Genomic DNA, 15,685 nt, shown 5'->3' with positions numbered 1-15,685 from the left:
ATCTCAATCGTGCTTGAAGCTGGCGGTAATGACGTGGCGGTAGTGACAGATGTGCGCTGCATGCGTTGGCATTGACAACGTTGTGCCAGAAACGCGGCGCTGAAGCCATAGGCCGTCGGCGTTCATTGTGTTCATTGGCGTTGGCGTTGACAACGTTTTACACGCCGATCATTTTAAGGAAAGGAAGTGCGCATAACTGGCTCCCTGGGTCAGTGGAACACCTGAATCGCGCTTATATGTACGTGGAGTGATGAAAGAGAGATGTGGGCTGCAGGCATTGACAACGTTGTGCCAGAAACGTGGCGCTGAAGCCATAGGCGTTCATTGTGTACATTGGCTTTGGCGTTCACAACGTTTTGCACTCCGATCATTTTAAGGAAACGAAGTGTCATAACTGGTTTCCTGGGTCAGTGGACACTGAATCGCGCTTTTAGGTATGTGGGGTGATGAGAGAGAGATGTGGGCTGCATGCGTTAGCGCTGACAACGGTAAGCGAACTTGCGCGATCAACCATTAATTGCCACCTGCCAGGGCGACGGGGTGTGTGGGGACTTTAATGTACGTATAAAGACAAACAGGAATTTCTTACCACTTATGCGGGAGGACATCACGTTCCTATCGCTCGTAACGCTTCCTATGGCTGTGACAACCACACGAAATTCTTTCATACGCCTAGCCTTTGAGAAACAGGCATTGGTGCAGCAAGTCGAGCTTATGTCCATTTCTCCGACCGCAAAGCTTCCTTCATGACAGTCAAGAACTGTTAGTAAAGTGTTTCTTGAAGAAGGAATATCTGTGAGAAATAACAAGTTGTGTGTAATTGTACATACATGCCTTGCTCGAATTCTTTGCCTGCTACGCAAAGCGTATAAGACAGCGCTCCGACTTCCGCGCAACACGTCAACCGAAAAACTCATGGCCCTGGGATTACATAACACCTTTGAGGAGCTACGAGAGGCGCAGCTTGAGTCGCAAAAACTCAGGCTGTTGCAGACAACGACTGGAAGAGCGCTCCTGCAGAGGCTCGGATACCGCGAGCAGATGCGAGAAATGACGAGGACGGCAACGATCCCCGACGAGCTTCGCAAGACCCTCAAGGTAGCGCCAATACCAAAAAACATGGATCCCAACCTCCATCGAGGCAGAAGAGAAGCGAGGGCCGACTTCATCGAAAGAACATACGCTCCTCAAGCCACGACCGTGTATGCAGACGCGTCTTGGAGAGGAGGAGACACCAAAATCGCTGTGGCGGCGGTGGTCGATTCGTCTTTACGCGAAATGACCAGCGCGTCTCTCCGAGGCTGCACAGCTGCAGAGTCCGAGGAAGTAGCCGTTGCTCTAGCGGTGGCGGAGGGCTATAGAACCGGGCGGTCGCTAACAATACTCACCGACTCTCAAACAGCCTGCCGAAATTACATGAATGGCAGGATAGGTCGTCACGCGCTCCGTATACTCCTCGCAGCGAGCGACAGAATTAAAAACCAGGAAGAACAAAGCGACAAGATCCCACACAAAATTGTGTGGGTACCGGGGCACACGGGGGTGGCAGGGAACCAAGAGGCCGACAGGATAGCTCGAGGATACATTACTTTCCGAGCATCCGATGAGCCCGCGGAACTCGCGCCAGCACCCAGGGATTACTCGGCCATACTACAAAACTACAGAGGCAGAAGATTGCGGTATCCCCCACCGCACAAATCTCTCAGCCGAGAGGAAGCTGTCACTTGGAGACAATTACAAACAGGCTCTTTCCCAAACCTACATATACTAAACAAAATCCACCCTACCATATACGCGGACAAATGTCCCTGGTGCGACGGAAAACCTACTCTCTATCACATCACATGGGCCTGCCAAAAGATAGACGTGGTCCCCAAAATACAAAACCCGAGTGCGGAGCAGTGGGAGACTCTGCTGTCCAGCGACCGCTGTGAAGACCAAGCAGGTCTGGTACAGCGAGCTCAACGGGCGGCAGTGGCCAGCGGAGCCCTGGACTGAGGGCAACCGACCACTGATTAGAGGCGGACGACTTCGACAGAGAAGACTCCTGGGGGTAAAATCAAGGAGAAAACGTCTCTGAAAATGCTCCCAAACCGCAGGAAAAAGGACTAGAGTAAACTAAAGTTTTTCCTTCCTTTTCCTTCCTTCCTCAATCTATCGAAAAGCTGAAACAGCCGATGAGCTGCGTTCAAATTTCGCATTAGGAAGTGGCGTAATCGTCGGCAATTTTTTTCCACTGCAACATTATGTCACACACTATCTGTCAGAATCACATTTTGATGCATTTATCTTCAGAGGACGACGTAATCGTGCGGACAAAATTGCGGGCACTTTTTGCTTAAGCAACAAAGCCATAATAATGCTCTCGCATTAAAATCAGATGCAGTGTTTGGGAATGAAGTAAAAGTTGTGTTTAGGGCTGTCTTTCTGTTATATGCCGGCGTCACAGCGTGTGTTTGAGACACACGCAGAGCCGCGGTGGCTCAGTGGTTATGGCGCTCGGTTGCTGACCCGAAAGACGCGGGTTCGATCCCGGCCGCGGCGGCTGAATTTCTTGAAGGCGAAATTCTAGAGGCCCGTGTGCTGTGCGATGTCAGTGCACGTTAAGGAACCTCAGGTGGTCGAAATTTCCGGAGCCCTCCACTACGGCGTCTCTCATAGCCTCAGTCGCTTTGGGACGTTAAACACCCCAATAAACCAAACCAAACCAAACCGTGTCGCAGAAAAGCCGGTGTCGGCGCCGTTGGCCGTGAGCGAAAAATCCCAGGAGCATTGGTAAATAAAACGGAGTGGGAAATTGGTCGAGTTCGGGAATCGAACCAGGGCCTCCGGAGTGCGAGACGAGTACGCTAACCACTCCGCCATGTCAGCTCGATGGTTCGGAATGAACAAAGGCGCGTCTAGTGAATACGATGTCTTCGTTCATTCCCATCTTTTTCCCTTCCCGTTACGGCGAGGTTCAGGTGTACACCGAGTTATGCGGGACAGACACATTTCCTTTCCTGAAAAACAAATTTAACGACGCGCAAGGAGTAGAGCCGAACGCGCGATGGCGTTCTGTGGACTCCCTGGCAGCGTTGCAAGACGTGGCGAAGCTTAACATCGTAACCACACAACGGTGAAACAAACAGCAATACCGCGCTTAAGGCTTTCGCCTCACCGGACTTTAGGTCAACAAAGTGCCCCCTGAATTTTATGCGAAGCATACTAAAATAGCCCAACCCAGCTCCTCGAGCGCGGCGGTGTCGTTACCATTGACCTTTCGTGACCTCCATGTCATACCACGTGATGCATGACGTCACAGCAGATGAAAAACGGGGGCCCAACTCGCGCCGTCGCGCGAGGCGTCGCGACCAAGGAGGACCACGTGATGCGTGACGTAACGACATAGGAGAAACGGGGCCCCAGCTCGCGCCGTCGCGCGAGGCGTCGCGACCAATGTGTTTCCTGCTTCTGCCGCTAGGTGCGCTGTAGTGAACACGTGATGCTGGAGCGGCGGTATACAAGGGGGTGCGCCTGCCTCTGCTAGGCGTACACGGGATACAGATGCCTCCTGGAGACAGGGCTGCTCGTTGGAATGAGAAGCAAAAGTTGCGGCGTGCTACAGAGACTGATGAAGAGCGTGAAGAACGTCTAGCCAAGCGGCGTGCTCGATATGCAACTCGGCGACAATATGCTTCGCATCTGACTAGGCTTAACCTAACCTAAGCCTCAGCCATTTTTTTTATTGCGAAAGCAATACTACGGCAAGTCTAACCGCTCGTCGCGCGGTCCGTGGACCCACCTGCTCCTCGAGGAGCCGCCGCCGCCCTTCCCCTTCCCGAGAGGCGTGGGAGACTGCCTTCCTCAACTGCTGCTCGCTTGAGTCCTAAAGGGCTCTGGTGAAACGGGCGAGAGACGGGGCCTCGTGATGCGGTGTCCCGGACTAGGGACGCCGACCATGTAGCGGGGCCACTCTGTGGCTCCCAAACTCTATTTCTCCAAATAAAAATCTCTGCCTCTCCCGTAAACGAGAGTAGAGTAAGCATGAAATGTTTACGGGCCTAATGTCATCTCGGTGGACACCCGAACCGCACCGTAAAGGAAGGGAGGAACGCCACCACCCGTTCGGCGCGATGCCTTGCCCTTTGAACGCAGCGCTTCTCCCCCGGATCACGTATGACAACGAAGTGTAACGTGGCATTTATGTGCTTTTTGCACGCCTTATTAATCGGAAATTATAATTCCGTGCATTATCAAACCCACAGCTCCACTGATATCTTGATAAACATTGAGAAGGCACTGGCAGCAGTTATTTTTTGTCTCGTTTGGAGACCAACCGGTGCTTGCATGCCGGTCGCGTAGGAGGGCTTAGAGAGTCTCGTTAAATCTCGTTAAGTCTCGTACGGTGCCCGGATGTTCTCGTTTCAGAACCCGGATGACTGGAATTCAGTGCCCGGATGAGTGGATTTCAGTGCCCGGATGAGTGGATTTCAGTGCCCGGATGAGTGGATTTCAGTGCCCGGATGAGTGGATTTCAGTGCCCGGATGACGGGAATTCAGTGCCCGGATGACGGGAATTCAGTGCCCGGATGAGTGGATTTCAGTGCCCGGATGAGTGGATTTCAGTGCCCGGATGATGGCTCTAGGTCTCGGCGTGACGTCACCACACTGCCGACAACGGGGGCTAAAAGCATTTCATGCTTAAAATTTTCACCACCACCACCGCCGCGCCTAACAGGCCTTGGCCTAACAGATGGTGTAACGTCAGCCTTTCCGTTGCTATGGCGACGCGTGACGTCAGCTTGCTCTCTCCACCGCAGCCAGGAGGAGCCGGTCGTGCGCGCGCTCCTCGAGGTGGTGGTGGTGAAAAACTTTAATATTCAAAGAGAGTTTGAGGGTCAAGTAGTAGTAGAAAACATTTATTTAGATCTTTTAAGAGATTCGCGGATTCGAAGCCTCCGTCGTCTTTCGTGGCGCCGGCGACTTGAGGCTTCTCTTCAGCAAGGTTGGGCCCCTAGTCCAGGGCTCCACTGAGTCGCGCTGCATCAGTAGCGTGCCGCACTAAGGCCCTTTGGGCCGCGAGCTCGCTGCTGGTGAGCCGGCTCTCCCATTGCTCCGCACTCGGGAATTCGTGTTGGTGGAATGCTTTATTTCGTTCGCACTCCCATGTGATGTGGTATAGTGTGGGTGTGTCGCCGCACCAGGGGCAGTTTGCTCTGTATTGTGTTGGTGACATCTTGTTATAGATGTACAAGTTGGGGAAGGAGTTTGTTTGTAGCCTACGCCAGCCGACTGCTTCCTCCCTCGTGAGGGCTTTGTGTGGTGGTGGGTACTTGAATCTAGTCCCTCTGTATAGTTGTAATGTCTCTGTGTATCCCCCCTCGCATGCTAGTAGCTGAAGCTCCAGAACATCTGACATGCCTGCTCGGTATGTAAGCCCTCGAGCTAGGCTGTCTGCTGTTTCGTTCCCCGCTACGCCTGCGTGGCCTGGGACCCAGATTATGTGTTGTATATGGGTGTCTTCTCAGCAGAGGCTGCTGCCCCACTGATTATCCTGAGGGCCATGCCGCTAATTCTGCCCTTCGTATAGTTTTTACACGTGTCTTTCGAGTCTGTTAAGATGTTTAGGGATCGGCCTTTCCTATAGCCTTCTGCTACCGCCAGCGCGACGGCAATTTCCTCGGCCTCCGTTATGCCCACGACCTCCACTGAGGCGCATGTGGCCATGTCTCCTGTGCTATTAACTACCACCGTAGCGGCTAAGCGCTTCCCTGCATGTACGTACATGGAGGCGTCCGTATAGACTGTGTTCTCTGATCGGCCTAGCCTCCTTTCTATCTGCTCGGCCCTTGCTTTTCGTCTGTCCTCGTGTAGGTTAGGATCCATGTTTTTAGGCAGGGGTCCTACATTAAAGGTCTTTCTAAGGTCGTCCGGTACGTCCGCGTATCTGTCTATGAGTCCGCACGTGTTCCGACCCAACCTTCTCAGGAGCGCCCTTCCCGTAGAGGAGCCTCTGAGTCTGATGAGTTGTGCCCCCAATTGAGCCTCGGCAAGCTCATCGAAGGTATTGCTGATTCCGAGTTGGAGTAGCTTCTCGTTTGATGCGTTTCTGGGCAGGTGTAGAGCAATATTGTATGCCTTCCTGAGAATACAGTCGGCTTGCTCTCGCTCCGCCTTTGTTGTTGCGTGGTAGGGCAAGGAGTACATAACTCTGCTAACGATTAGGCTGTTGACGAGTTTGAGGGTATCTTCTTCTTTCATCCCGTACCTTCTCTGAGAGACTCTACTGATCATTCTGCCAACCTGCTCCGCGGCTCTTCTCAACAGGCTGATGGTATGGCTGCATTTTCGGCTGCTCTGCAGCCACATGCCTAGGATTCGTACCATGTTCTGTTCTTGGATCAGTTGCCCCTCTAGAACTACTTCCAGCGAGGCTTTGGTAGGATTTCTTCCGATCCTGATGATTTCCGACTTCTCCGTCGAACATCTGAGGCCTCTCTCCCAGACGTAGGTCTCTACGCAGGTCGCAGCTTCTTGTAGTCTGTCTTGCTTCTCCCCTAACGATCCTTGGGTGACCCACACCGTGATGTCGTCGGCATATATCGCGTGTTGGATGCCCGGGATTTCCTTGAGTCGTCTTGCTAGCCCGATCATCGCCATATTGAACAGGATAGGCGATATCACGGAGCCTTGGGGTGTTCCTTTGCAAGGCGTGGTGAAGACGTCGCTTCTCAGCTCGCCTAGTCCCACGGTCGCTGTTCTGTCGCTCAGGAAGGCTCTGATGTAGTCGTGGGTTCTTCCCCCGCAGTTGGTGTTGTTGATGCCCTCCATGATGGCGGCGTGGCTCACGTTGTCGAAGGCTCCCTTTATGTCGAGGGCCATGACAACGTTTTCGCCACTTCTCGGCATTTTCTCGAGTACTTCCTCCTTGAGTTGGAGTAGTACGTCCTGCGTAGACAGGTGGGCTCTGAACCCGTACATGCTGTCTGGGTACAGTTGGTTCTTCTCTAGGTGCGACTGGATCCTTTTTGTGATTACTTTCTCGTACATCTTGCCCAGGCACGACGTGAGGGAGATCGGCCTGAGGTTCTCGACCTGGAGTTTCTTGCCTGGCTTCGGGATCATTACCACTACCGCGTGTTTCCACTCGGCCGGCACTGTTCCTTCTTGCCAGAGCTTGTTGAAGTAGGCTGTGAGCTGATCTATGGCTCCATCGCTGAGGTTTCTTATGAGCGAGTTCTTGATTCTGTCCGCCCCCGCTGCTGTGTTTTTTGTTGCCGACCTGATCGCCTCGACGACTTCCTCTCTCGTTATGGGCCGATCCATGGTTGGATTCTCTTCGCCCTGGTACTCTTCTTGGTAGCTTTCGACCTGGTCTCTGCCGTAGCATTTGACCCGGACTTCCTCGAGTAGCTGTTCGTCCGTGCCCGTGTACTGGTGCACCAGCCTCTGAATCGATTTGCCGCTTTCTGATTTGTTCTTGCTCGGGTCCATGAGGGACCTGAGGATCTGCCACGTCCTGGCCGTGCTGAGGGTGCCGTTCAGCGCGTTGCTGAATTGCTGCCATCCTTGCCTAGCCAGCTGCGTTGCATACTCCTCCGCTTGTTTAGTTATTTCGGCTATTTTAATCTTTAGCTTCCTATTGAACTTCTGTCTTTTCCAATGCTTGGTGAGCCCGCGTCTCGCCTCCCATAGCTTGAGGAGCCGCTTGTCCACCTCCGGAGTTTGTTCGGTTCTATCCACCTCTTTAGTATAGAGTTCTTGGATCTGTCTGAGTTGCTGGCTCCACTCCTCCGCAGATACAATGTCGCCCTTGATCTGCTTGCAGTGTGCTCTGAAGGCGTCCCAGTCCGTTAGGCAGACCTTGCCTATTTTCCGCTTGATATTGTTTGCGGTTGTGCTGATCCTTATTATGTGGTGGTCGCTTCCAAGGTTCTCGAGCAGGTTCTCCCATTCTGCTTGTCTGGCGCCCCTTACGAAGGTTAAGTCAGGGCACGTGTCTGGACTGACGCTGTTCCCCTGTCTAGTTGGGTGATGTTCGTCGGTTAGCAATTCGCACTCTGCCTGTTCTGCTGCAGCGCAAATGCCACGTCCCTTCTTGTCGTCTTTATTGTAGCCCCACCTCGGGCTCTTGCCATGGCGTTGAAATCACCTGCTATTACTAGGGTGTTGTTCCCCGCTAACTTTTTCGCCTCCGTAAAGAGCCTAATAAAGTCCCCATCTTTCTGTCTGGGCGGGCTGTATAGGTTTATAATATAAGTGCTTTTAGATCGTGCTTTCTTTTTGGGGATTATCTCCGTGATCACGTGTTCGATCAGGGTGTCCTCTATTTCGTTATGTGCTATGGCTACTACTTGTTTGCTAATGAGAGTTGCCGTACGGCCATTTTCCTGACACGTGTAGCCCCTAAGCGTAGGGGTGCAGTTTGTTTCCTGTAGCATAATTACGTCTGGTGGGGTTCCTCTGGCATAGATGAATTGCTGCAGGAGGCCTTGTTTTTGCCTGTACCCCCTGCAGTTCCACTGCCACAGCTCTAATTGTTGGAGGCGTTCTGCCATGATGGGTTACCATTATTTGCGTTGGGGGTTTCTGTGCCGAACCTGCGTTCGTTAAGTAGTCTGTCTCTAGCATCATTGGTTATTCTCTGTGTGTTTTGGCTCTTGATGTGCGTCCTGACATTCTGTTCTAACAGGGCAAACTTTTGTTGTCCCTGCTGCATTTCGCTTTTTAACTGCTGCATCTGCTCTTGCATCTGCCTCTGCATGTTCATCATGAAGGTTTTAAGCTCATCGTTGGAGGTCCCTCCCTCGTGGTGTTGTTGCCCCGTCTCCATCGCCCTAGGCGGTGGGGTCTGAGTCCTAGGCGGTGCATAGCCTGTCCTCGATTCACGTAGTTCTCTGATTACCTCGCTTAGCTGCTTCCTAAGCTGCTCAAGTTCACGTTTAAGTGTCTTATTTTCCTCCGCTAGCTGTTTCTCGCGTGCGGTTTGTGTGTTGTTTATGTTCGAGTGCGGAGCAAAGAGTGATTTGGGAGGGCCGTCTCCCCAGCTCACCTTAACGCCGCCGCTCTTCTTCTTTTGCTGTTGCTGCCCTTGCGTCTGCTTCTGCTGTTGCTTGCCGTTGCCGCCCAAGGGTGGGAAGGACTCGTCCCTTTCGGATCCCCGGCTCTGGCTCCGGTTCTGGCTGCCCCCGCGGCTGCTCCGGCCCGACTCCTGACTCTCGTCACGGAACCATCTTGGTTTTCTTCCCCGGCTGCGGCCCCGGCTACGGCGTTGCTGCTGCAGGGGGCCCCACCGCAGCTCGCTCGCCGACTTGAGTCGCTGTTTGCAGTCTCTCGTGCCCGCCACGTGGTCGCCGCCACACAGCAGGCATTTGGGTGTGCATTGGTGGTCTGCCGCCGGGTTCTGGAGTCCGCACTGTCTGCAGGCCCTAGTCTCCGGATTCGGGCAGACGTCCATTCGGTGCCCCTGTTGGCCGCAGGTGTAGCATACCTGCATCGTGGGCCGGTACGGGTAGCACCAAAATTCTCCGCTGTGGTAGAGAACTTGCTTCGGGAGGGTGGGGCCGTCGAAGGTGATGATGGCCGTGCTGGATCTCCCGAGCATTCTGGCTGTTAGGATCTTCACGCCTTGCGTGCGAACTCTGAGGCTTGCCTTGAGTTCCTCGGGCGAAGTCTCCGGATCCACTCCGTGGATCACCCCACGTAGCGTGCCTTCCGGCGCCGCCACGTGTGCGTTTACGGCGTAGTTCTTGCCTCCGAAGCTCAGCTGCTTGATGCGCATAATCTTCTTGGCCGCTTCTTCGTTGCTGGTGCTCACAATTATGATGTTTGATCCATTGCGCAGCCGGATGATCAGGTCTTCTTCCTTACATCCCCGCTCGGTAGCCGCGACTACCGCCCGCGCCACGTGGTGTTGGTGCAAGTCTCTGACTGCGAGTCCTCTCGGCCGGAGGACGATTTTAAAGTCGTCTGTGGGGAGCGGAGGCAGGCGTCGCCTCGGCGCTCCCTCCCTCTCCTTCTTCTCCGCCGCAGCTGGCGCGCCAGCTGCGTTCTTCGTCGCCCCTGAAGAAGGCGCGCAATCTAGGCCGTTTCCCGCCAAAACTTGCTGCTTGCCGCCGCCATCTTGGCGTTTCCTTTGTTTCTTCGACATGGCGACTATCCAGTCGTCTTCTTTTTCTCTGTCGATTCCGCTTACTTGTGAGCGTTGGATCGGTGAGGTGCTGCTTCCCGGGGCTTGGATCCCTGCTGCAGCGAGGCCGTCTCGGTCTTGCTGCATGTGGGCCACTTCGATGGTGTCGTGGAAGTCTTCTTCCATGTTTTCCTGGGATTCAGCCGAAAATCTTGTCGGTCCTAAGGTCACGGGTTGGTCGTAGCTCGGATTTCTCGTTCGGGACATCGCTCCGATGCGTCTTCACCGCGGGCCGAAGCCGGGAAGGCCGCGGAGCCCCGTACTTAACGCCTTGCCGACCACGTGGGAACTTCAAATGCCGATAAAATCCGAAAAAATAGACCCACCGGCTTGAAATTGGTATCCTCGTGGTCCTCTTCACTTCCGACGTCGATTCCGACCAAAATTTCGGTAGTCCGATGGGATTAACCGGGTCAAAGGACCCCAAAATCACGGAGCGCATGTGAGGCACGTCCGCACTCTTCGGCGAACGCAGCGTTCCCGCCTTGAGGGTCAAAAAACCCTGCTGCATGGTCGGTATCCTTAGTCCGGGACACCGCACGACGAGGCCCCGTCTCGCGTCCGCTTTACTAAAGCCCTTTTTGACTCCAGTGTGGGGCAGTTGAGGGCAGTCTCCCATGCCTCTCGGGTGGGGGTGGGGGAAGGGGGAAGGTGAGGATTCTGAGTACACGCCCACACCATGTGAAAGATATCGCAGATCTCTCCACAGTGCGGGCAGCGCCCATCTGTGTTCGGATCGAAGTGTTTTGCTATGGCAGGACATAGAAGAGTTCCTGTCTGCAGGTGGTGGTGGTGGTGGTGAAAAATTTTAATATTCAAAGAGAGCTTGAGGGTTAAAAAACCCTGCTGCATGGTCGGTATCCTTAGTCCGGGACACCGCACGACGAGGCCCCGTCTCGCGCCCGCTTGACCAGAGCCCTTTGGTACTCCAGCGTGGAGCAGTTGAGGAGGGCAGTCTCCCATGCCTCTCGGGTGGGGGTGGGGGAAGGGGGAAGGTGAGGATTCTGAGTACATGCTCACACCATGTGAAAGATATCGCAGATCTCTCCACAGTGCGGGCAGCGCCCATCTGTGTTCGGATCGAAGTGTTTGCTATGGCAGGACAGAGAAGGGTTCCTGTCTGCAGGCGCCGCAGAGTTCGCTCCTCCGCCTTACTCAGCCCCTTGGCAGGTGCCGGGTAGAGACGGTGTCTGTCGAAATAATGAATTAGGATTTCGCGGAACCGCAGAAGCGGTTTATGAGCTTCTGAGCCAGGATAGCTAGGATGAGGAGCCCGGTGTGTGAGCACTCGGGCGGCCGCATCAGCGACCTCATTGCCTCGTAGACCCTGGTGGCCAGGAGCCGAGATCACTTTTGTGCGAGTTGGATCGGCGAGAGCGCGTCTTAGCATTTGCGAGGCAAGAGGTGATATTTCGCCTGCAAGATAATGTTCACAGTCTGCAGGCGCTAATCGAGGAGTCTCGCCATGGAACTCACCGACGAAGAGTATATACCTGAATCTAGTTGCTCTACTGCTTCTCAACAGTTTCTCTCTAAGGCGACAGCCAAGCAAGCTAGGAAGAATGCAAGAATGAGGTTGCAACATGCCCAAGAAACGGAAGAACAACGAGAAGAACGACTGCGGAAACGACGAGAAGCCGAAGCAGCTAAACGAGCTGTATCGAGTTCAGAAGCTGGGATTAGGCAAGCTAAACGAAATGAAGCCAAGCGGGAACAACGTGCCACTTCAAGCTCAGAATGTGAGTCCAGCCGTGCTATAGGTAATGAAGCTAGGAGACGAAGACGTGCCGAGGAAACAGAAGAACAACGGGCCGAACGTCTTGAAAAGCGGATGAAAGCCAAGGATGTCCACGCTAAATATGCAAACAATCAGCACGACTGTGTGTGACCAAGCATAACATTGCATTGCTTTCGCAACCAACCAGGTTTAACCAGGGCTAAACCACACCATTTTTTTTTGTATAGCCGTTAGCGGCGCTGAGGCGGATGCTACTCAGTATTAAACGCCTAACATGTCACTGCCCTTCGTGGCCTATACAACTCAAACGTACAGTCTTTGCCAAAAGTAGCCAGGCTGCATGTTTTGCTTCTCAGTCGTATATTAAAGCTATTATGCCAGCCCTCAAGCTCTAAATCTTTGTGTGGTAAAAAGAACCCCTGCCGTCACCTTCAAATAACTTTTTGATCTTTAGGGAAGCCGTGAGGGCTCTACTATACCAATGAGAAGCAAACCATGCAGCCTGGTTACTTTTGGCGAAGACTGTACACCCTTTGCCAAAAGTAACCGGGCAGCAGGTTTTTGGATTTCAACCGTATGACGGTGCCTTCACGGCACTCCTCAAGACCAAAAGGTATGAAAACGTGAGGGCAAGCGTTCACCTTTCTTTATACAGGCTTAGAGCTCAAGGGCTGTCATATGCGCTTCGCTACGCGGCTACGAAACAAACCACCGTTTCCCGGTTACTTTTGATAAAGACGGTACATTGAAAGATCACTACGCAAGCGCTAGTTCAACGAGGTGCACCCACATACACACCGTGCAGTTCTTGGTATTAAGGTCGCCTAGGCTTTTTGGCACCGGTGAGGCGTCGCTTTGGAGCAGGGAAAGACGGCTCTCCTTCGAACCACTGCCACAGGAACGTCGCGGCGTCCGACTCGCGCTGATTGCCCTGCCGCGATGGCAGGGCAGTCACGCCCCGGCAGTGACGCTAACGCGGGACTTCCTCTGCACCCCTCTCCCCCTGCATCGCGGGCAGATGAGGAGGAAAGCTCCTTATCAAGCACCGCCGCCTATCTAATGCGCTTGTCTTGCGGCCTGCTGTTGTACACAGCCTCGGAAAAGACGCGAAGTTTACAGCGCAACCTGTCTTTGGTTTATGGAGTTTTACGTCGGATAGCCACAACTTGGCTCTGGGAGGCGCAAACCGCCCTTTCTATGTGTATATTATGCACAGCGTTCAAAATTAGGCTTCTGGAATTTTTGTTTTCAATTATAGTTGCATGCTCACCTGCCCACTGGATGGTGGGCTTCGTGCCCAGGTGTGTGTGTGTGTGTGTGTGTGTGTGTGTGTGTGTGTGTGTGTGTGTGTGTGTGTGTGTGTGTGTGTGTGTGTGTGTGTGTGTGTGTGTGTGTGTGTGTGTGTGTGTGTGTGTGTGTGTGTGTCTCCCATCGGCGGCATGTGATTGTTTTCAAGGCTACCGGAACCGAGGCCCTCGTTAAGCAATTAAGCAGACAAGGGTAGGGGAATGAGGGGCTCGTTATACATATTAGAGAAGTCAACAGCCACAGAAACCAAGGAACACGGGGTTTTTTAAAATATTTTTTTTTATTTTGTGGTGTTGATCAATGGAGATTGTTACTGAATATGTTATCGCTTCAAGATAATTGATTAGAAAATGAAAACAAAATACAACCACATGCCGCCGGTTGATAACCAAACCCACGACCTAATCAATCTCTAAATTTCTAATCAATTATCTTTAAGCGATAACATACTCAATGATATTCTCTATTGATCAACGCCACAAAATAAATAAATATAAAAAAATCCCCTGTGCTCCTTGGTTTTCTACGGCTGTTGGCTGCTCTCATATGATAACGAGCCCATCATGCCCCTTCCCTTATATATATATATATATATATATATATATATATATATATATATATATATATATATATATATATACTTGGCAGCTGATTGATTAATGTAATAATATATTGATTGATTAATTGCTTGCGCACTTTGACTGTCTAAAGTGCGTAGAGGCGAAAGCGTTTTCCGCACCACTTTCAGTGCTTCTGTGGCACTGGTGGCGTCACATGTAATTGAGTACTAATTACTAAGTGATGACAAATCACTAATTAATGGTTAATTACTGATTAATACCTGAATACTAATTAACTGCTAATTAAGCTTGAGCTTAAGCTTCGCCTTTAGGAGTGGAACGCGACAGCGTGTTGTAGCGCTGCCAGGGAGTCCACGGAACGCCACCACCCGTTCGGCGCGATGCCTTGCCGTTTCAACGCAACGGTTTTTGAGGAAAGGAAATGGCGCAGTAAATCTCTGTCATCTCGGTGGACACCTGAACCGCACCGTAGAGGAACGGAGGAAGTGGGAGTGAAAGAAGAAAGACGAAGATGGCCCGTAATGAAGAAAATGAAAATTGTATTTGAGGAAAGTAAATTACGCAGTAACTGTCTCACATATCTCGGTGGACACCCGTCAAAATTCAGGGGGGGGGGGGGGGGGGGTGCACTTTTTTGACCTAAAGTGTGGTCACTGATGTGTGGTTAAGATGTTAAGCTTCGCCTCTAAGAGTGGAACGCGAGAGCGTCTTGCAACGCTGCCAGGGAGTCCATAGAACGCCATCGCCCATTCGGTTCTACGCCTCGCTCGTCGGTAAATTGGTTTTTGAGGAAAGGAAATGTATTTCTCTCTCATATCTCGGTGGACACCTAAACCTCGCCGGAAGGGAAGGGAGGAGGATGGCAGTGAGCGAAGAGACCGTATTCACTAGACGTGCCTTTGTTCATTCCAAACCATCGAGCTGGCATGGCGGAGTGGATAGCATGCTCGTCTCGCACTCTGAAGACCGGGGTTCGATTCCCGAGCTCGACCAATTTCTTACTAGGTTTTATTTATTTATATGGCCTGACTAGAGAAGTTAATTGGGCTAATTTGGTAATTAAGCAATTAACTAAACTCAGTCCCACTTACTTGGAGCATCACTATATGGTCCCTTCAATTGGTTGCATTGTTACTAGGCAAAGTACAATTGGTCCCGTTTGAAATTGGCGCACTGTGACGTCACGACCGTTTCGACCAAGTGGAAAGCGTGACATTCTCTGTCGACAACTGCTGCTTACAACGATGAGACATTAAAGGATTTCGCCTTAAAATGAGCCATCTTTTGAACAGCCCCCTGTGGAATTTTGTTATGCATACCTGCTTCATTCATTTCTACTCCTATTGTTGTGTACTGTTTCTACTTTGTTCTGTGCGAACGTGTTTTCTTTTTATACTCCAGTTACTATCGCTCATTGCTGATGACTTCTTCAGTATTATTTTCTGCCTGATCAGTGCTTGTGTACTTGCTTATGTTGAATTCCTGTCCCGCTGTGTTTGACGTACCACTGTTCTCACTGATGTGTCACTCTGTACCATCTGCACCGACGTGTAATGCGGGTGTTAGGGCTCGTCTGGAGACATCTTAGTCTCCTTTAGCCTCTCCCCGCGGACGCCATGTATTGTTGTCCGAAATAAATGAATAAAAAAGATGAAGTCACCAGAAATTGATAAACATAACAGGATTTTATTCACCACGTTTCGGCTGGCGGATTAGCGTTTTGGAGTGTCCTCCAGCCGAAACGTCGTGAATTAAATCCAGTTATGTTTTTCAGTTTCTGGTGACTCTATCTTATACAGCAGCCTGCCCACCGTGTCAGCCGGCAGCTGAGTTAATCGTAAGAGGCGGCTCGAGAAGAGCAACCTGTATCGCAACCCAAGTACCACC

At 52.1% G+C, this 15,685-nt stretch overlaps 2 protein-coding genes across 3 annotated transcripts in view; one reads left to right on the top strand and one right to left on the bottom strand.

Moving 5' to 3' along the window:
- Nucleotides 1-15,685, top strand: part of LOC149363853 (cyclin N-terminal domain-containing protein 1-like) — a 437,455-nt gene that overhangs the window by 413,416 nt on the left and 8,354 nt on the right. The window lies entirely within an intron of this gene.
- LOC149363854 (uncharacterized) lies at nucleotides 8,306-10,642 on the bottom strand. Its single transcript, XM_089573807.1, has one exon. The coding sequence runs from the start codon at nucleotides 10,376-10,378 to the stop codon at nucleotides 8,516-8,518; it is 1,863 nt and encodes a 620-aa protein (XP_089429933.1). The 5' UTR covers nucleotides 10,379-10,642; the 3' UTR covers nucleotides 8,306-8,515.

Source organism: Amblyomma mixtum, chromosome 2, assembly GCF_055824585.1.
Source record: "Amblyomma mixtum isolate Tamu chromosome 2, ASM5582458v1, whole genome shotgun sequence".
In the NCBI taxonomy this organism is placed as follows: Eukaryota; Metazoa; Arthropoda; class Arachnida; order Ixodida; family Ixodidae; genus Amblyomma; species Amblyomma mixtum.
Note: the sequence above shows the minus strand (reverse complement) of the source record. Positions and strands in the feature narration are given on the sequence as shown.

What these genes read in the sequence shown, in the direction of transcription:
- LOC149363854 (XM_089573807.1), bottom strand. Translation starts at nt 10,378, where the DNA reads ATGTCCCGAACGAGAAATCCGAGCTACGACCAACCCGTGACCTTAGGA.